The following is a 22,444-nucleotide window of genomic DNA, read 5'->3' on the forward strand; positions in this document are numbered from 1 at the left end:
TCTGTCGATTCAACCAACTGTACTCACTATTGTGGTTGACTTGTACTTAAAGAAATGCATATTGTACGTCAGCTTAATGAAATCCTCTTCTAAAAGATCATATTTTATTGTTGTAAAATAGTCTGTAAGTCTAACCATAAAAATAAAACCTCTTTCGATGATGGAGGAGGCTGCTGTGAGCCCCTGTTTGTGAAATGACAATCATCATGCCTGTGGAGAATCTCATTTGCCATGGTGACAATCATATGACCAGAACACAAGCCTTTCAGTGATGTTCAGTGTGGTGTTTCAGGGGAGAAGAAAGCACCGCGATATGCATCAGGGCTCACACGCATAAAAATATGAACGCACGCTCACACTTACTCACCCAAGCGCGCACACACACACACACACACACACATAGAATCTAGGCCTGGAGGAATGCCCCTGTGTGTGGAGCCTCAGTGCCTGTGAGTGGTGTTAGTTTCTCCCCTGTGCCCTCGTGGTCTGTCAGCCTGCTAAGCCCTTTTGAGCCCCCGCAGGACAGACACAGTATATTCCTGAAGGCCAACACACACGCAAAAACACAAACGCACTGTCCCCACAGGGGTGAAGCTCAGAGGAGTGGCTCCACAGAGAGCGCTGTCACAGAGCAGCCGAGTCACTGGCTTAGAGCCATCACACACAGTCTCTCTTTCTCGCTCTCTCTCTCTGTCTCTCTCTCTGTCTTTCTCTAAAACACACTCACTTGAGCAGAGTGCAGCGTTACCATAGCAACGGGAAGTGATGTCACAGCACTCACCCAAAGAGGCCAGTTGAGAAGTTGTTTGTTTATTTTTTGTGTCATGCGTGCAGTCCTTCTGACCCCACACATATGCCTGAGCTGTATAAAAATAACAAGCAACAAACATTCCATATTGGCAGTCAGCTCACATAGCCAGGTGTCTGTTGTGGTGGTAGTGGCAGATCCATGGAAGGGACAGCCTGGCTGCAGTACAAACAGAGGGTCCGGCCCCTGCCTGGCACTGAGGGTCTGTTGGGAAATCAACCATTGCACATGCATGCAAGCACACACACCTCAGCAGGCACACACAGTTCAAGATGCGTGTGCTTCTTTAACTGTCACACACACACTAACCAGTGACAGAGTGTGTGTGTGTGTGTGTGTGTGTGTGTGTGTGTGTGTGTGTGTGTGTGTGTGTGTGTGTGTGTGTGTGTGTGTGTGTGTGTGTGTGTGTGTGTGTGTGTGTGTGTGTGTGTGTGTGTGTGTGTGTGTGTGTGTGTGTGTGTGTGTGTGTGTGTGTGTGTGTGTTGCCACACAAGGATGATGGCAGCAGCGGCAACAGCTCCACATGGTTTCATTACGATGGCATTCTCCAGCCAAGAGCACAATCCAGCAGCTGTAACTGCCCACTGGGCTAGAGAGACATGGAAAGACGGCCTTCATGTTGGTATGGAAACTCAGAGAATATGTCTCATGTCGAAACTCCGTTGTCCAAATGTGTGGCTGCATTGCCACACTGGATATTCAGAACTGTTGTGTGGAACAATACGGGGACAATATGCTATGAAAGTGTGTCATGGATTGGTGTTATGTGATCACTAGAGAGAGTGAGAAAATGACTCCAGTCCATCTTGTTGTTATGTACTTTGCGACTGCTTGACCATTCATAGTGGTTACATTTTTTTTTTTACTACCCATTGTTGCAGTAATGTCCCTAGTGAAAACAAATAACGGATGTAGTTAAATGTTGGATAAATTCTTCATTAGCGACTGATGTATGTTTTGTGGTTTAATAGACATTTACTAGTTACGTACCGTATTCATTGTACCCGTCTGTCTACTCATTGAAGAAGACATGGTGAAACAGGTGTTTTATTTGCTCATCTTTAGGTTCAGACCGAACATCACGTAGATCACGTAACGGGGGATCAGAAAAAAAGTGACTGTTGACTGTTATTTCATCACTATCATCATCATACACATTTATTGGAAGTGGAGTTTCAATATTGCTTCAAATGATTGGGTGGAATTTCAACATCATTTGAGTCCATTGAGGGCTGTGTTGAAGTCAGGAGCAAGAGCTTTGGTGTAATGTCTGAGGTTTGTTGGGTATGATATCATGACTGGTTGGTGTTTATTGCATTGTTTATTTGGATCAGAGCTGCAAATCTGTCTCTGAGTTTAGACATGCGCGCGCGCGCACACACACACACACACACACACACACACACACACACACACACACACACACACACACACACACACACACACACACACACACACACACACACACACACACACACACACACACACACACACACACACACACACACACAAAGAGGCTGTGTTTTATAGGCAGGTCTTCTAATTTAACAAGTTTACTGTGCCCAGCCCACTAGATTACACCGTTGATCCAACCTGCCAGTGCCAATGTATTTTATCCTCAGCCCCAGGACACAATTGCACACATGCATGTACAGTACGTACACACACACACACACACACACACACACACACACACACACACACACACACACACACACACACACACACACACACACACACACACACACACACACACACACACACACACACACACACACACACACACACACACACACACACACACACACACACGGGAACCAATGGAGACTTCTCCATAGGAATGTAACTCTGCCCCTGTTTCTTCATTGTCCACTCACTAATGGCCCTTCAACTTCCCCTCTAACTACATATTTATAGGGACAAACTTTTGACCCTGCTAATGGTTCTGCATCCATCATCAGATGTAGAGAGTTCAGGAATAACTTTTTGTTGAATGGTTTGTATACTCAGAGTTTAGGAGAAGCCTTAACTGTGTGTGGGGTCAGATTTTCTGGGTCTTGTTTGATCTAGATGTGTTGTTGTTGTGCTTTTAAGGTAGACTCAGCGATGTGACATAGATGCAGAAGGGAAACAGCATAATGGGTCAATTTCTGGGCCAACAACTTGACGCACAAGGTTCAACTTCTCTGCTGTTTTTGTCAAGGGTTGAAACCGGTTAAGGGAAAAGAACTGAAAATAAATAACAATTATTTGAGAAAACAAAAGTGATGTATACTGTTCCATAACAGAACTATTATTTTAAAAGCATAGGAACTGGTTAATAACGTTTTACATTCTGCAAAAATTGCAACAAAGCGCCTATGCAAAGTCCTCACTGTCACTCAGAAACGTATTCCAGCATCTGCTTGCCAGCTGGGAAACTTTGACACTGGGTGTGCGTGTTTATGTGTGTAGGATACCTGCCCTTCCCATCTGAAGCGTAGGTTATGGTGGCCGACTGACGACATTACAAGTGTAATTCATAAATTAAGGTGAGATGTTTAATTAGAGAAGAATGGATGTACTTTTTTAATCCTAGTTAAAGATACTATAGCTACCATGTTTTACGTTGAATGTATTAACTGAAAAAAGGTAAGATAGGTTTTTAATTCTAAACTCAGCAAACTTAAAATTAACATGTGTTAGTATTTGTATGAACACAACAAGATTCTACAACTGAGTCATAAACTGAACAAGTTCCACAGTCATGTGACTAACAGAAATGGAATAATGTGTCCCTGAACAAAAGGAGATCAAAATCAAAAGTAAGTCCGTATCTGGTGTGGCCACCAGCTGCATTAAGTACTGCAGTGCATCTCCTCCTCATGGACTACACCAGATTTGTCAGTTCTTGCTGTGAGATGTTACCCCACTCTTCCACCAGGGCACCTGCATGTTCCCGGACATTTCTGGGGGGAATGGCCCTAGCCCTCACCCTCCGATCCAACAGGTCCCAGACATGCTCAATGGGATTGAGATCACTCACAGAATGAGCAGTATGGCTGGTGGCATTGTCATGCTGGAGGGTCATGTCTGGATGAGCCTGCAGGAAGGGTGACACATGAAGGAGGACAGTGTCTTCCCTGTAACGCACAGTGTTGAAATTGCCTGCAATGACAACAAGCTCAGTCCGGTGATGCTGTGACACACCGCCCCAGTCCCTGACGGACCATCCACCTCAAAAAACATTTACCCGCTCCAGGGTACAGGCCTCGGTGTAACGCTCCTTCCTTCGATGATAAATGGGAATCCGTCTATCACTCCTGGTGAGACAATACCACGACTCGTCAGGGAAGAGCACTTTTTTCTGGTTCTGTCTGGTCCAGTGATGGTGGGTTTGTGCCCGCAGGCGATGTTGTTGCCAGTGATGTCTGGTGAGGACCTGCCTTACAACAGGCCTGAAAGCCCTCAGTCCAGCCTCTCTCAGCCTATTGCGAACAGTCTGAGCACTGATGGAGGGATTGTGCATTCCTGGTGTAATTCGGGGCAGTTGTTGTTGCCATCCTGTACCTGTCCCGCAGGCGTGATGTTCGGATGTACCGATCCTGTGCAGGTGTTGTTCACATGGTCTGCCACTACGAGGATGATCAGCTGTCCGTCCTGTCTCCCTGTAGCACTGTCTTAGACATCTCACATTACGGACATTGCAATTTATTGTCCTGGCCACTTCTGCAGTCCTCATGCCTGCTTGCAGCATGCCTAAGGCATGATCACGCAGATGAGCAGGGACCCAGGGCATCCATCTTTTGGTGTTTTTCAGAGTCAGTAGAAAGGACTCTTTGGTGTCCTAAGTTTTCATAACTGTCAAATCAAATCAAATGTATTTATATAGACCTTCGTACATCAGCTGATATCTCAAAGTGCTGTACAGAAACCCAGCCTAAACCCCCAAACAGCAAGCAATGCAGGTGTAAAAGCACGGTGGCTAGGAAAAACTCCCTAGAAAGGCCAAAACCTAGGAAGAAACCTAGAGAGGAACCAGGCTATGTGGGGTCTCCAGTCCTCTTCCGGCTGTGCCGGGTGGAGATTATAACAGAACATGGCCAAGATGTTCAAATGTTCATAAATGACCAGCATGGTCAAATAATAAGAGAGAGAAAGAAAGAGAGAAAGAGAGAATTAGAGAGAGCATACTTAAATTCACATAGGACACCGGATAGGACAGGAGAAGTACTCCAGATATAACAAACTGACCCTAGCCCCCCGACACATAAACTACTGCAGCATAAATACTGGAGGCTGAGACAGGAGGGGTCAGGAGACACTGTGGCCCCATCCGAGGACACCCCCGTACAGGGCCAAACAGGAAGGATATAACCCCACCCACTTTGCCAAAGCACAGCCCCACACCACTAGAGGGATATCTTCAACCACCAATTTACCATCCTGAGACAAGGCCAAGTATAGCCCACAAAGATCTCCGCCACGGCACAACCTTAATTGCCTACCATCTGTAAGCTGTTAACGACCGTTCCACAGGTGCATGTTCCTTAATTGATTATGGTTCGTTGAACAAGCATGGGAATCAGTGTTTAAACCCTTTACAATGAAGATCTGTGAAGTTATTTGGATTTTTACGAATTATCTTTGAAAGACAGGGTCCTGAAAAAAGGACATTTATTTTTATTTCTCGCTAGCTCGCTAATGTTTGCTCTGGTCCAACGTTAAATCAACTTGGAAGTTCAAAGAAATGCAAAGTTCCTCCATAGAAGCTGCTCCTTCATAGGTATAATTATGTGGGCCTAATGCATGTTATAACAAGATGCCCAGCGCTTCAAGGCAAGCTTCCTCAATCCTCTCGCTCTCTCCTCACCCTCGCATGCTCCACTGTGACTGTGAGCATAGTGTGTGTGTTTCTTTCATTACGATTAAACATGCGGTTACTGCAAAACACAACTTGCTCTTACCAACTTTGTAATACAGATTATATCGCTTACCGACTCCACAGCAAGCTGCTCTATCCACATTGAAGGGTGAAGTCATTTAATGTTGAGCGAAATGTAAAATATATATATATATTATAAGTGTAAAAAGGAACAGAAAGGAACAATATAAACCTGTACTTTTTGGGGGCTCAAACCAGTTCAGATCTTTTCTGGTTGGAACAGTGGAAGGGAATGAAAAAAAAAATGGTTCTGTTCAGAACGAAGCCCCTGGTTTTGGTGTGAACAGCGTGAAGCGAACCTGTGCCCATGCGCAGATATGGTGTGTGACTGTTTGAGACCGAAGTCTTGCAGACAGTATATCTGCGGTGTTGTTCATGGCAATGTCATTTCACTGAGTCTACCTTTTAAAGATAGGTCAGTACTTTTCATGAGTAGTTGTGCTCACCTGGCTTACCTGGAAAACTAAGATTAATTCTTTATGATGATAATGATCGTGATGGTGGGAATGATGATGATCATGGTTATGGTCATGGTGGTGATAATGACTGAGAGAAGGTCTCATTGTTATAGATTTGTGGTTGAAGTTCTCCTCTTTTGCCTCGTGTTTAGAGAGGACGAGATCTGACTCCTTAAGTCTGATTTTATTGGAAGCAAATCTATCAGATTTCTGATGCATTTTAATTATTGATTCCGCTCGTTGACCTTCGTTCATGACGTCTGTTTGTGCGTCAGCTCTTCATTGCATTGTCCATTGTTTTACCATTGCTTACTTACAGTTAACCCTTTCTCTGCTGATCACCATGTTTGGTGAATGTTCATACTGTTCCCTACCTACTTTAATCCAAGCTAACAGCCATCACTCCAACTCTCTCCGTGGCATGGTTCTCCATAATAGCAGTGTGTGTGGCCGAGACTCAACTCAGCTCATACTAGCAATGTGTGTATGTGGCCGAGCACTCAACTCAAACTCCATCAAATCCATTGCAACATGGATGCTCATTCGCTTTCCCATCCCTCCCCCTCTCCCCCCGTCGACCATTCCCCCTTACCCCGCCAACCGACTTTCTAGAGCCCCATATCAGTCCCTCCTCTGTTTTTCTCTTTCTTAGTTCCCCCCAACCTGACAGTGCCACGGGGTAAGAGCCCCCTGGTGGTTCGGGAGGGCGACACGGTGGAGCTCGAGTGTCTGGTTTCAGGGAAGCCCAAGCCCATTATCCTGTGGTCTCGGGCCGATAAAGAGGCGCCCATGCCAGATGGGAGCCTGCAGGCTGAGAGCTACGACGGAGTGCTGCGGATCGTCAACGTGTCCAGAGAGATGACCGGCTCCTACCGCTGCCAGACCAGCCAGTTCAACGGGTTTAATGTGAAGCCCAGGGAAGCTGTGGTGGAGCTCATCGTACAATGTGAGTCGTGGGTAATGGTATGAGTCTGGAGGATTGTGTGGGGTAGGTGTGTGTGGGTGGGATTGTGTGGAGGATGTCTGTTGGGGTTTGATTGGGGGTCTTTGGATGGTTGTTTCTTATGTTTTGTGTTTGGGTGTTTGTATGTTGTCTGGAGTATCTGTGATCGGTTTTGTGGTAGGTCGATCTATTTGCCTTCTCTCAATAGCCTCATTCAGACCAGACCGCACTGAATGTGTAATCGTGTATGTGCTTCTGTGCACTTACATGATGTGTGTAACAGAACATTACAGCAGCCTCAATGGATCTCATCTTTCTTTCTTTCTTTCTCTCTCTCCACTCCACCCCTCTCGCCCTCCCACAGCCATCCAATGTTCCTTTGAAGGGAAGGGTTTAAAATGAGTCCCAACCTCTATAGCTGCACTGTCAGGACGCACATATATGCACACTCATAAAGGCGCCTGAGCAATGGGGCAGATGGAGCAAATGCATCCCCACTTTAAAAACAGGGGAGCAAACGTATGTTTTTATATCCCCGCTTTTTTTAACCAAAATAGTATATGATCCATTGGGCAATTTGTCATTTTCCATATTTAGTCATGTTTTGAGCAAGTCTGAATTAAAAGAGAATCATATTATATAATAATTAACAGATGACATGTTGCACCCCCTCCCCCTGTCACCCCAAGATGAATGGTTTTGCCGGCTGGAAAGTTTTGCTTCCCTCCCGACCCCACTGTTTTGGTTCAGTGCAGTTAGAAAGCTCTAGTTACACCACTGGTGTTTAACATTAATAGGCACCTGCAAAATAAAATGTGGTTGTGCTGTTGTATTGTTTCATGTCTGATGCTCTCAGGGTGTTGTTATATATCATTTGAGAGGTGTACACCACTTACACATTTTGTCATTTCACTTTACCTGTCAGAGGTATGATGAGCACAGGCATGTCTGATTAGGCTTCACTGTATCACAGCATCTGGTAGAATTTAAATGGCTCGTGCCCTCTCTCCTCGCCTCCTTCTAAAAACCCATTGGAGGAGAAGGTCAGTAGGGAAGGACCTCTGGATTTCTCATGCAATGGATTTTTAGAAGGAGAGAGGGCAAGAGGAGTATGCAATTGAGATTCTCCTGCTGACTTACAGTAGACTTCCATCAGCCTACCACAGTTTGCAACTTTGCAAAAAACTGCATATCTGGTAGCTTGTGGACTGTCAATGAGTAGCTCATGAGTAGCTCAATTATATTGACCAAAAATGAAAAAGCAACATGTTGGTTCCATGTTTAATGAGCTAAAATAAAATGCAGAAAAAGCTTATTTCTCCCAAATTTTGACCACAAATTTGCTTAAATCCCTGTTAGTGAGCATGTATCCTTTGCCAAGTTAATCCATCCACCTGACAGGTATAGCATTTCAAGAAGCTGATTAAACAGAATGGTCATTACACAGGTGCACCTTGTGCCGGGGACAATAAAATGCCACTCTAAAACTAGCAGTTTTGTCACACAACAAAATGCCACAGATGTCTCAAGTTTTGAAGGAGCGTTCCATTGGCATGCTGACTGCAGGAAATGTCCACCAGAGCTGTTTCCAGAGAATTGAATGTTCAACCTCCAACATCATTTGGACTTTGTCAGTACGTCCAAGAGAATTTGTCAGTACGTCCAACCGGCCTCACAACCGCAGGCTAATTGTGTGGTGTCGTGTGGGCTAACGGCTTTGCAGATGTCAAAATTGTGAACAGAGAGCCCCGTGGTGGCGGTGGGGTTATGATATGGGCAGGCATAAGCTACGGACAATGAACACAATTGCATTTTATCAATGGTAATTTGAATGCACAGAGATACTGTAATGAGATCCTGAGGCCGATTGTCGTGCCATTAATCCACAGCCATCGCCTCATGTTTCAGCATGATAATGCATGGCCCAATGTCGCAAGGATCTGTAGACAAATCCTGGAAGCTGAAAATGTCCCAGTTGTTTCCATGGCCTGCATACTCTCCAGACATCAGAGTATGTCTGGAGCATGGAGTAAGATTTCCAAAGGCTGGAGCGTCAGCCTTCTTGCCCACACCAGTTTCTCTCCAGTAGTGCTCCAGTAGCATTCACTTCACAAGCTCAGGGCATGCATTTGTAGTCTACTTGTGTGCTGCTATAGCCCCTTGCTTTAGCTACTGTCATGGAGTTCACTAAATATGTTCAATAAGGAACTGATAAAACACACAGGTGCTAAATCAAGGTGACTTACAAAGATGAGGACCAAGAGCAAGAGAGGGAGTGTGGTGATGTAGGGTCTACAACTAAAGAATCATTGTGGAATCTGAAAAGACACATATCTCGAAAGCATGATGATGGTGTACTTACTATGTGCACATGCTAAAAAGAAGGAATGAGGTGGGTAGATAACTAAGTGTGTCATTGTAGCAAAGTATTTATAAACAAAAAATCAGATCTCTTAAACGTTTTTCATTTTTGTTCTATTATCTATACAATAGGCCATCGTTGATTTTGACCCAACAGTCCTGGCATATGTTGCCGAAAAACCTTTAGGCCTATCATGTCACGCCCTGACCTTAGAGAACCTTTTATTTCTCTATTTTAGTTAGATCAGTGTGTGACTAGGGTGGATAGTCTAGTTTTTTATATTCTATGTTGGTATGGTTCCCAATCAGAGGCAGCTGTCTATCGTTGTCTCTGATTGGGGATCATATTTAGGCAGCCTTTTCCCACCTGTTGTTTGTGGGATCTTGATAATTGTATTGTTGTTTTTTAGTCCTACAAATCTGCACGTTTGTTTTGTTACTCTTTATTTGTTTTGTTGCTGGTTCACATTAACCTTTTTGGGATAGGGGGCAGCATTTTCACTTTTGGATGAATAGCGTGCCCAGAGTGAACTGCCTTCTACTCTGTCCCAGATGCTAATATATGCATATTATTCAGTTAGTATTGGATAGAAAACACTCTGAAGTTTCTAAAACTGTTTGAATGGTGTCTGTGAGTATAACAGAACTCATATGGCAGGCGAAAACCTGAGAAAAATCCAACCAGGAAGTCTGAGGTTTGTAGTTTTTCAAAGCTTGGCCTACCGAATACACATTGAGATATGGATAAAGTTGCACTTCATACGGCTTCCACTAGATGTCAACCATCTTTAGAAACTTGAATGAGGATTCTACTATAAAGGAGGGGCTCATGAGACCTCTTTGAGTCAGTGGTCTGGCAGAGTGCCTTGGTCTCATGACACGTGCTCCTGACAGAGTTACCTCTCGTTCCAGTGCTTATCTACAGACAAAGGAATTCTCCGGTAGGAACATTATTGATGTTTTATGTTAAAAAACATCCTAAAGATTGATTCCATACATCGTTTGACATGTTTCTAAAGGACTGTAACGGAAGTTTTCGAGTTTGTCTGGACGAAATGCTTGCGCCTCATGAAGATAGATTACTGGGCTGAACACGCTAACAAGTGGCTATTTGGGCATAAATGATGGACTTTATGGAACAAATCAGTAATTTATTGTCGAACTGGGATTCCTGGGAGTGCCTTCTGATGAAGATCATCAAAGGTAAGTGAATATTTATGGTGTTATTTCTAACTTTGTTGACTCCAAAATGGTGGATATTCCTCTGGCTGTTTTGGGTTCTGAGCGCCATTCTCAGATTATGCTTTTTCCTTAAAGTCTTTTTAAAAATCTGACACAGCGGTTGCATTAAGGAGAAGTCTCTTTAATGCTGTGAATAACAGTTGTATCTTTAATCAATGTTTATTATGAGTATTTGTGAAAAATCACAGGATGTTTTGGAATCAAAACATTACTGCACATAACGCGCCAATGTAAACAGATCTTTGCATATACATTTTCACATTATCGAACAAAACATGCATGTATTGTGAAACATGATGTCCTATGAGTGTCATCTGATGAAGATCATCAAAGGTTAGTGATGAATTTTATCTATATTTCTGCTTTTTGTGACTCCTATCTTTGGCTGGAAAAATGGCTGTGTTTTTTGGACTTGGCTATGACCTAACATAATCATATGTTGTGCTTTTGCTGTAAAGCATTTATGAAATCGGACACGATGTGTAGATTAACTAGATGTTTATCTTTCATTTGCTGTGTTGGACTTGTTCATGTGTGAAAGTTACATATTTCTAAAAAATGTTTTTGAATTTTGCGTGCTGCCTTTTCAGCGGAATGTTGTTGAGGGGTTCCGCCAGCCCTAGAAAGGTTCATACATATGATGAATGCCTTCCACTCTGCACCTTGGTCCAATCCTTCCAATAATTAAAGTTACAGAAGATTCCACCACCCCAGGACCAAGCAGTGTGCCCAGGAGGAGCAGGGATCCTGGGCCTGGGAGGAAAGCCAGGAGTGGAGGACATCCTGGACGTGGGACGAAATCATGGCAGGAGACAGAAGCCTGCCATGGAAGCATGCGGAGGCAGCAAATGAGAAACAACGATGACACCGGGGTTCGCAGCCACGACGGAGCCCGAGAGGCAGCCTCAAAAAAACAATTGGGAGTGGCACACGGGGTGGTTGGCGGTGCCAAGGTAGGAACCAGAACCAACTCCCTGTACTCACCGTGTGGAGTTGGTCACCGTTCAGGTGCAATGTTTTCCGGTTCTAAGCACCGTGTCTCCAGTGCGCCTCCACAGCCCGGTGAGTTCTGTGCCAGCTCCCCGCTCTTGTCGTGCTAAAGTGGGTATCTGTCCAGGACGGGTTGTGCTGGCTCAGCGCTCCTGGTCTCCAGCACGCCTCCAGGGTCCAGTACATCCTGCGCTGGCTCTACGCACTGCGTCCCCAGTGCGCCTTCACAGCCCAGTGTGTCCTGTGCTAGCTCCCCGCACTTGCCGCACGAAGGTGGTCATTTGTCCAGGACACATCCAGACCTCTGGTGATGATCTATGGCCCGAAGCCTCCAGTGATGAGCCTCCAGTGATGATCCATGGCCCGGAGCCTCCAGTAACGATCCATGGCCCGGAGCCTCCAGTGACGATACATGGCCCGGAGCCTCCAGTGACGATCCATGGCCCGGAGCCTCCAGTGACGATCCATGGCCCGGAGCCTCCAGTGACGATCCATGACCCGGAGCCTCCAGTGACGATCCCATGGCCCGGAGCCTCCAGTGACGATCCCATGGCCCGGAGCCTCCAGTGACGATCCATGGCCCGGAGCCTCCAGTGACGATCCATGGCCCGGAGCCTCCAGTGACGATCCATGGCCCGGAGCCTCCAGTGACGATCCCATGGCCCGGAGCCTCCAGTGACGATCCCATGGCCCGGAGCCTCCAGTGACGATCCCATGGCCCGGAGCCTCCAGTGACGATCCATGGCCCGGAGCCTCCAGTGACGATCCAAGGTCCGGAGCCTCCAGTGACGATCCAAGGTCCGGAGCCTCCAGAGACGATCCAAGGTCCGGAGCCTCCAGAGACAATCCAAGGTCCGGAGCCTCCAGTGACGATCCAAGGTCCGGAGCCTCCAGTGACGATCCATGGCCCGGAGCCTCCAGAGACGATCCACGGTCTGGATCCTCCGGCAACGATCCACGGTCCGGCGCTTCCGGCGACGATCCCCGCACCAGAGGCACCACCGAAGCTGGTGGATCCGCGAGCGGAGTGGGATCTACATCCCACACAGGAGCCGCCACCGAGGCTAGATGCCCACCCGGACCCTCCCCCATAGAGTCAGGTTTTTCCGCCGGAGTCCACACCTTTTGGGGGTGGGACTGTCACGCCCTGACCTTAAAGAACCTTTTATTTCTCTATTTTGGTTAGGTTAGGGTGTGAGGTCAGGTTTTTATGTTGGCCTGGTATGGTTCCCAATCAGAGGCAGCTGTATATCGTTGTCTCTGATTGGAGATCATATTGTTTCATCTGATCATCTGTTTGAGGGATCTTGATTTTTGTATTGTTGCTTTTTAGCCCTACAAAGCTGCACGTTAATTTTGTTACTCTTTATTTGTTTTGTTGCTGGTTCAGATTAATAAATATGATGAACGCCTTCCACACTGCACCTTGGCCCAATCTTTCGAACAACGAACGTTACATACCAATAGAACATTTTTTTTAAACAAACTCTGCATCTCTGCCCAGCCTGGCAAGAATGGCCAAAAGGATCCCCAGTGGCTTTGCAAGTGTGGAGAGGTTATTCTCTGCTGCCGGCCTGCTCTCCAGGCACCATCGCATGAGCCTGAAGTCAAACTTGTGTTTCTAAAAAGGAATTCAAATTTTTCATTTAATTTGTATCAGTCTATAATGCACAATGTGACTCGTTTCAGGAAATTGGGCATATGTCACACGTCACTACTTCACAGGATAGCCATTTGAACATAAATCTAATTATTTTTGGATGTGTTTTTGGGCAGAAATGCCTTATGAAACATCTGAACTTTCATGTGCATTAATAACAAACTTGTATGCCATCTGTAAATACAAATGAAATTGGTAAACTATGAGCCTAGTTGGTTTAGCCATGAAAAAAGACAGGAACCTGATTGGCTGAGATAATGGAAGAGCTCGACATGCCGGGAGATGAGTTCGGATTGATCTGCCACACTTCTGTCTATAACATGAACTGGTCAGTATTTGTAGGTAATCCATTCTAAGCAGCTTTTTTAAAGATATCAAAGTGTTGCTCTCCACTTTCTGGAGGGCCGAGTTTTGAAATCAGTGGAAGGCCCGGTGGAATTAGAATATGATAGGTACGGAGATGGAGGAAATTCTGGCCTTTGATTGCAAATATGAGTCGAAAAGAGAACACACAGAAGGATTTATAAAACACCTGTCTCTGGATTACATCTTCAAACTATGGGCAACCATGGTATTCATGACAGAGAGGGAGAAGCATCCAGCCATGTATACTGGTAAGATAGTCTAGCTAGCTAGATTTTCAGATATTACACGTTCCTAATTTTGTCAGAAAGACGTTTTCGTTTCAAGTTAAAGCGTACTGTTAGGTAGCTAGCTAATGTTAGCAGGCTGGCTTGCTAGCTAACTTTACATGTTTGATCTGTATAGTAATATTATTTGTATCTCAGGGCCATTTACATTTTTAGTTATAGCCTAATGTTAGCTAGCTAACATTGAACCTGGTTACCTGCAGATTCATGCAGGGTAGTAATGTTATGAGTTGGGATTATGGTTCATTGTTTTGCTAGCTAGCTACATGTCTAAACAAAAGACTCCACTATGCAAGTAACCATTTCAATAGAATGTTCATCATGTCACTGTGACAACTGTCAATAGACGTAGTTGGTAAATTCGTACTGGCTATCTACTCCAATTTCAGAGCACTCTCCTCTGAGTGTGCCATAGCGCAGAGTAACTGACAAAATTGAGAAACACTCAACACCCGTTGAATATGACCGGTGTCAGTAAATGTCAGCAAAAAAGTGTAATTAAATTGTTGACAGCAGCACAGTTACAGTCGCCAATGCTCTGGATAACATAACATTCTAACCAGCTCTGCTAAGGCAAGTAAAAGGGTCAGAGTTAGCTGTTCTCTTATGTGTCTGCAAGTAGCTAGCAAGCTAGCCAAAGTTAACCAGTTATCTTGGGAGTCTGACTGCTGCTGTTCGGTCAGAATACTCGGATCAACCCTACTCCTCGGCTAGAGTGTCCAGTGTGCATTCTTAACACTCTGAGAGCGAAATGCTCTGAATTTAAGAAAGGACATTCTGACAACGTTCTGAGTTTATGAACACCCAGGGCACAGTCTGCCACTCCAGATTGAATTAACGAATACACCTGTAGTATAAACCAGCCTTAGTCTTGAAATCTTCGGTTGTTTATTACATGGCCTCACATCTGAATCCTTAACCTCTCTGAACCACCCATATCCGGGATAATTGTCATCAACAACGCCGAATAGCATAGCGCCACAGTCCGATAATTACTATTCATGAAATCACAAGTGCAATATTGCAAAACACAGTTTAACCTTTTGTTAATCCACCTGTCATCTCAGATTTTGAAATGATGCTTTACAGCAAAAGCAATACAAGCATTTGTAAGTTTATCGATCGCTCGACAAAACAATAAGTACACTTAGCATCAGGTAACTTGGTCACGAAAATCAGAAAAGCAATCAAATGAATCGTTTACCTTTGATCTTCGGATGTTTTCACTCACGAGACTCCCAGTTAGACAACAAATGTTCCTTTTGTTCCATAAAGATATTTTTTATATCCAAATACCCCCGTTAATTTGGTTCGTTATGCCCAGGAATCCACCGGAAAGAGCGTTCACGACAACGCAGACAAAAATTCCAAATTATATCCATAATGTCCACAGAAACATGTCAGACGTTTTTTATAATCAATCCTCAGGGTGTTTTTCAAATATCTATTCGATAATATATCAACCGGGACAGTTCGCTTTTCACTAGGACCGGGAGTAACAATGGCCGCCTTTCTCTTTTGCACACAATTCACTCTGATAGCCCACACCTATCCACTTACACAATGTGGTCGTTCACGCTCATTCTTCAAAATAAGAACCTGAAACTATGTCTGAAGACTGTTGACACCTTGAGGAAGCGATAGGAAAGGGAATCTGGTTGATATCCCTTTAAATGGAGCAATGGGAGGCTAGAGTTTTCAAAATAGAAGCCACTTCCTGGTTTGATTTTTCTCAGGGTTTCGCCTGCAATATCAGTTCTGTTAAACTCACAGACAATATTTTGACAGTTTTGGAAACTTTAGAGTGCTTTCTATCCTACTCTGTCAATAATATGCATATTCTAGCATCTGGTCCTGAGAAATAGGCCATTTACTTTGGGAACGTTGTTTTTCCAAACATAAAAATAGTGCCCCCTAGCTTCAAGGGGTTAAAGAGATGAGTGGGGCTAAGGCTTAAGAGGGTGTGAACGATTCTGAATGGGTTTAGACAAAGAAGAGCTCTCCAGTAGGTTTACCAAAATATTCAAGGGTCATTTTTCAAAAGTGAGATTACAAGTTTATCAACTTTCAACGCAGAATTACTTTCCCATTGTTCCTCAACTGTAGTGTATGATATATAATTTTCTAGCTCTGAATCGCTACTATTATCCAATGTAAAAAACACAATTTAAAATTTGGCTACATAAAACCGAATCTGGTTAATCACAAATGCTGAGCTATTTTTGTCCCTACCATGTCGCACACTCGCAAATGCTTCACAATTTATTTATTTGTAGGCTATGCCATAGTTTGTACGTCTCAAATGTCATTAGAAACCACATTTGTTTTAGCAAGTCAGCCATATCAGCTATGTTTTTTTAAAGGCAGTAAATGAGGCTGAATGAACTGCCAGACAAGGCTCCGCTGATAGCCAGGTGTAGCTGTGGTAAGATGTTGGGACTGCTGTTGGAACTGCTTTATGTAGGCCCTTTACGTAGTAGGCCCTAACAGTTTGGGGGCACTGTTTGTCACCGTTATATAGTGCAATTAATGTATTGTTTAGTGTTGTGTAGTGGCTTTGCTAGCATGCATTCCACTTTTACATTTTTTTGCCCCACCAAGATTTACATGCTAAAATCGCCACTGCTATGCGCAAAATGAAAAACGACAGGATATTTGTAACATGATAAAACAGCCTTGCTGTTTCTACCCTCATTGCATCAAATATTTATGCTGCTCGGACAATGTTTTAACATTTTCATGGTGACACTGTGACAGCGCAAAAAAAATAAATAGAGGAAATCTGTTCTCGACGGGCGTCGAAACTCAATCTTTAACCAGAGGTACAATAAAACTATTTGGTATAATTTGCTTTGAATAATATACATTTTGTCTTGAAGACAAGGTTAATTTGCTTTGACTCTATTGTTCCATAGGCCAATATGTACTTTTGTGGGGCACAACAAACCAAGCTAAGCATCACACAGTTCTTCTCTCTAAATTCCCTTTCCCCTCTGTCTCACTCAATTGGGTGTGTCTCACTCACCCAATTGCCTTCCGACTGCTCCCTCTGTACATGCATCCTGAGTGTGCACACATGTTCCCATTAGGCCTACATAAATCAATGCCCATACAATGTATCTAACTGATGGGATACACAATCTACATTCCTTGCTAAATAATGACAGTTTTATCACAAATTCCAAATGGACTGGTTGATTGAAGTAGGGAAATATGTGTTCCAACAACGATCTGCAGTTTTGGAATAATTACATCCTGTCTATTTTTCACTTTGGCTACTTGCGAACTGCTAGTGCCATTTAGAATTGGTTAGCCTAAGGCTTGGCTATAACCACTCTACACATAGACAGATTCCACACTGAAAATATGCATAAACATTAGTTTGATAAAGACAACAAGCATATTTTGATCAGAATCATTAAGCCTAGGCCTACTCACCAAACAGATGTCGTGGCCGTGATTCATCACCATGCAGTGTTCAAAGAATAGGCAGAATAAACTAAATCGAAGGTATGTATATCTAAAGTATGTTTCATGAGCTGATCTAAAAGATCCCAGAAATGTTCCATACTCACTAAAAGCTTATTTCTCTCAACTGATGTGATCAAATTAGTTTACATCCGTGTTAGTGAGCATGTCTCTTTTGGCAAAATAATCCATCCACCTGACTTGACAGGTGTGGCATATAAAGAAGCTGATTAAACAGCATGATCATTACAGAGGTGCACCTTGTGCTGGGGACAATAAAAGGACTTCCTGTTGTAGAGAGTGAGGTGAGGTGAATGATCTTCCTTTGTTTACCTTTTCAGCCACTGCGTCAGTGCGGAGCCAAGTCTGACCGCTAACCTTTGATATGTGTCGCCTGTCATCAGCGTTATAATCACAATCAGTTCAATGAGCATTGGCTGTTTAGTCTTCAAAGCACATCAGAACTTCATTAATGTTCCTCACAGAGCCAACTCATTAATTACTGAACTCAGATGTGATGGCCACATCAAAATACCTTGGATGAAAAAAAGGAACAAAAATAAAATAACTGTGTTCAATTGAGTTCCTACTCCATCATACTTCCATTATAGACATGTTGTGATTGATTACTTGTTCTATAAATGGTCATTACGGTGTGTTCCATATACACACCTAGTGCGGGTTTCCTGGATACAGATGAAGCCTGGTTTTGGATTAAGGAGCACTTTCAATAGAAAATCTCCTGTTTGTGATCATCTGGTCAGTGAGTATTTTCTAGGCTTTAGAGGGAATAAGTACAGGAGTTTTGATTGAACATGTGAGGGCCAAACTAACTAACTAACTAACTGGGCCATGTGAGAAAACAATGGGGATTCGAGTCATGGAAACTTTAAATCACCAATAACAATAGAATTTATGGCACACAGTAACAGAATCAACCCTTTCCCTAAGTTTTCTTATTTCCTATAATCACTTGCCAGAGAAACCGTATGCATTCACCCAGCGCCATGCATGGATTGCTTTAATTTCCCTCATTCCCTCGTTCTTTTTTCTCCTTTCTCCTGAAAAACTTCCATCTCTGTGAATGAGTAACACTGCTTTGAATCCCAGTCTTTGATTTTAAATATTCCATTCAAATCTACATTAATGAATACAAAATGAATACTAGCGGGAATAAATTAGCCTTCTGCTAATTAGCCGTTAAGCCATCTTAGAATGTCATATCTTTAAGGAGGAGTGGGGTTTCAATGGAATGGAGTACAGTACTATACTGTAGTAGCTAAGGGGCTGTTCTGAAGCCTGCTGTGTATGTGCGTGTGCAAGTGCGTGTGCGTGTGTGTGTGTGGATGGGCGCCTGCCTGTCTGAAAGTGAGGTTGCAAAAAAGTATATCTTCACAGGGGGAATCCATATTTATGAACTGAACACCTGGCCAGAAAGAAATGTGTGCATGTATCTATATGCCAGAAGTGCGCAACAATGCCTAATTTATCCTAACCATTACAAATATATCCTAATTGCTAATTCAGTCAAAAAAAACAAGTGCCATTTAAAATGTATTTATTGAAACCACAATATCAACTGGTTATATTATATTGTTGAACACAATCATCAAAAAGGCATTAACCTCAGCAGTGGCGCTTGATTGTAGAAGACTATGGCTTTTATTAATTTAGCCCTTATCACAGTAAAAACACACAGAGTTTATAGTAAAAAAACAATGTAATATTACAGAATAAAATATAACAGAATATGTTTCCAAATGAAAAAAGGTTGGCCGCGTGGAGTGACATGGATTTTGCATCTGGAATTATTATTCCCAGAGTGACAAAAAAAGCGGGTTCAATCTGGCGAGTTGAAAGACAATTGTTTCAGGGTTACCAACCAAAATAGATCTGCTTTTGACATACACTTTACATGATACGTTTATATATATATGTTCAGTCTACATTGCATTCGGAAAGAATTCAGACCCCCTTGACTTTTTCCACATTTTGTAATGTTACAGCCTTGTTCTAAAATTGAGCAAATTGTTTTGTTTTTTCTCATCAATCTACCCATATTGATGAAGCAAAAACAGTTTTATCAATTTTAGCAAATGTATAAATAAAAAAAAAGGAAAAATCATATACTGTAAGTACATAAGTATTCAGGGCCTTTACTCAGTGCTTTGTTGAAGCACCTTTGGCAGCGATTACAGCCTCGAGTCTACTTGCGTATGACGCTATAAGCTTGGCACACCTGTATTTGGGGAGTTTCTCCCATTCTTCTCTGCAGATTGGTTGCATGGGAAGCATCGCAGCACAGCTTTTTTTAGGTCTCTCCAGAGATTGCTCGATTGGGTTCAAGTCCAAGCTCTGGCTGGGACACTCAAGGATATTCAGACACTTGTCCCAAAGCCACTCCTGTGTTGTTTTGGCTGTGTGCCAAAACAATCCTGACTAGTCTCCCAGTCCCTTCCGCTGAAAAACATCCCCACAGCATGATTATGCCACCACCATGCTTCACCATAGGGATGTTGCCAGGTTTCCTCCATACGTGACGCTTGGCATTCAGGCCAAAGAGTTCGATCTTAGTTTCATCAGACCGGAGAATCTAATTTCTCATGGTCTGAGAGTCCTTTAGGTGCTTTTTGGCAAAATCCAAGCGGGCTGTCATGTGCCTTTTCCTGAGGAGTGGTTTCCGTCTGGCCACTTTACCATAAAGGCCTGATTGGTGGTTTTGCAGAGATGGTTGTCCTTCTGCAAGGTTCTCCCTTATCCACAGAGGAACTCTGGAGCTCTGTCAGTGACCATCGGGTTCTTGGTCACCTCCATGAACCAGGCCCTTCTCCCCTGATTGCTCAGTTTAGCCGGGCAGCCAGCTCTAGGAAGAAACGTCTTCCATTTAAGAATGATGGAGGCCACTGAGTTCTTGGGGACCTTCAATGCTGCAGAAATGGTTTGGTACCCTTCCCAAGATCTGTGCCTCGAAACAACGTTGTCTTGGAGCTCTACAGACAATTCGTGGCTTGGTGTTTGCTCTGACATGTACTGTCAACTGTGGGACCTTATAGACAGGTGTGTGTCTTTTCAAATGCTCTCTCATCATTTAGTAATACAGGAAATTACCACGACAGGCGGCCGGTAACCTAATGGTTAGAGCTTTGAACTTCTCATCATTTAGTAGTTGACCCAATCGGAGGGGTGTGTCGTAGCTGAATCAGAATTAGTTAGGTAACATAGATGTTTTATTTACTTTATACTTGTCATTAGAATGTCTTCTTTTGGACTATACTGTTGGCAGTTGCATTTTCCTTTCTTCTCTAGGGGAAAGTCACTTGGGGCCCAGAGAGGGGAGAGATCAGGATTGTCTTTTGCATGTCTGGTAATATGCAGAATATTAGAAAGGGAGAAGTCAGGTTTGAACATTGTCTTCATATTTGAATGTGTCTGTAACTATTCCTAAACCATGTGAATGGCTCCACCATGTCTCCACCTCCTCCCATGTCCACCATGGGAGGAGGAGGATGGCAGTGTCTGGAACCATTGTATTAACCTCTGATGTTGCATGCATCCTGACCTAGTATATGACCTAGAGGCCCACTCCCCTCCGTGAGCTTGTCCAGGGGGGGGGGTGTATTTGAGATGGGAGTATGTAGAATTTACAATCGATATATGCCATTGGATGAGGTAATGTTTTGGTACTATGAAGTACCAAGAACGAGAAGTAGAACCTCGTCTAAGAGACCAAACTGAATGATAATTTATAGCTAATGCTATCTGGCTATGGGATACTCCTCTCTCAAGTAAAAGGCCCTTTGTGAAGTTCCTAAGATCAGTGGTTTGTCATGTGAGTTGAGAGGGGTGTATCTTGGCTATAAAAGATACTAAGTATTATTTTGTAATTAATTAATTTATAGACAATGAAATGATCTGAGAGTCAAAGGGCTATGGTGAAGCTCATATAATTAAAGATGGACTTCTTAAGTATAACTCTGACTGGTATGTTGATTGCTCTCTCATCATTTAGTAATACAGGAAATTACCACGACAGGCGGCAGGTAACCTAGTGGTTAGAGCTTTGAACCTCTCATCATTTAGTAGTTGACCCACTGTTCCTAGGCCGCCATTGAAAATAAGAATTTGTTCTTAACTGACTTTTCTAGTTAAATAAAGGTAAAAAAACTTTTAAAAAACATCCCTCTTCATAAGATTCCATCACACATTCTGAATGCCCAGTGGTGTAAAGTACTTAAGTAAACATACTTTAAAGTACTACTTAAGTAGAACTTTACTATTAAAATTCTTGACAACTTTTACTTCACTACATTCCTAAAGAAAATAATGTACTTTTTACTCCATTCATTTTCCCTGACACCCAACAGTACTCGTTACATGTTGAGTGCTTAGCAGGACAGGAACATGGTCCAATTCACACACTTCAAGAGAACTTCTGTGGTCATCTCTACTGCCTCTGATCTGGCAGAATCCCTAAACACACATGCATCATTTGTAAATGATGTCTGAGTGTTGGAGTGTACCCCTGGCAATCTGTACATTTTAAAAACAAAAAAATGATGCCATCTGCTTTGCTTAATATGAGGAATTTGAAATGATTTTTACTTTTACTTTTGGTACTTAAGTATATTTTACCAATTCCATTTACTTTTGATACTTAAGTATATTTAGAACCAAATACATTTAGTCTTTTACTCAAGTAGTATTTTACTGAGTGACTTTCACTTTTACTTGAGTAACCTCCTACTCAAGTATGACAATAGGGTACTTTTTCCACCACTGTGAATGCCGGGCTGGTCTGGCCCACTCCTGCACTCTCAGTGGAGGACATGAACTAATGCAGCTCCTCTTCCCTCCATTCTTCTTCTCTCAGCCGAGATCAATTTACTCCCACCAGGAGCGATAGGTCATGATAATCCAGCCTGCCCTTCGCATCGTAAAGC

General features: G+C 43.3%; 1 protein-coding gene across 2 annotated transcripts in view; it reads left to right on the top strand.

Annotated features, from left to right (window-relative positions):
- The window catches only part of LOC123991686 (MAM domain-containing glycosylphosphatidylinositol anchor protein 2-like), a 371,078-nt gene that overhangs the window by 232,849 nt on the left and 115,785 nt on the right, over positions 1-22,444 (top strand). For both annotated transcript variants that reach the window (XR_006830836.1, XM_046293334.1), the window contains exon 9: positions 6,843-7,136. Coding sequence is in view for 1 of the 2 variants with exons in the window: in XM_046293334.1 (XP_046149290.1) it covers positions 6,843-7,136 (294 nt within the window). In the remaining variant the exon portion in view is untranslated. The remainder of the gene's footprint in view (positions 1-6,842; positions 7,137-22,444) is intronic.

The sequence above is a fragment of the Oncorhynchus gorbuscha genome, linkage group LG12, assembly GCF_021184085.1.
Source record: "Oncorhynchus gorbuscha isolate QuinsamMale2020 ecotype Even-year linkage group LG12, OgorEven_v1.0, whole genome shotgun sequence".
Taxonomy (NCBI): Eukaryota; Metazoa; Chordata; class Actinopteri; order Salmoniformes; family Salmonidae; genus Oncorhynchus; species Oncorhynchus gorbuscha.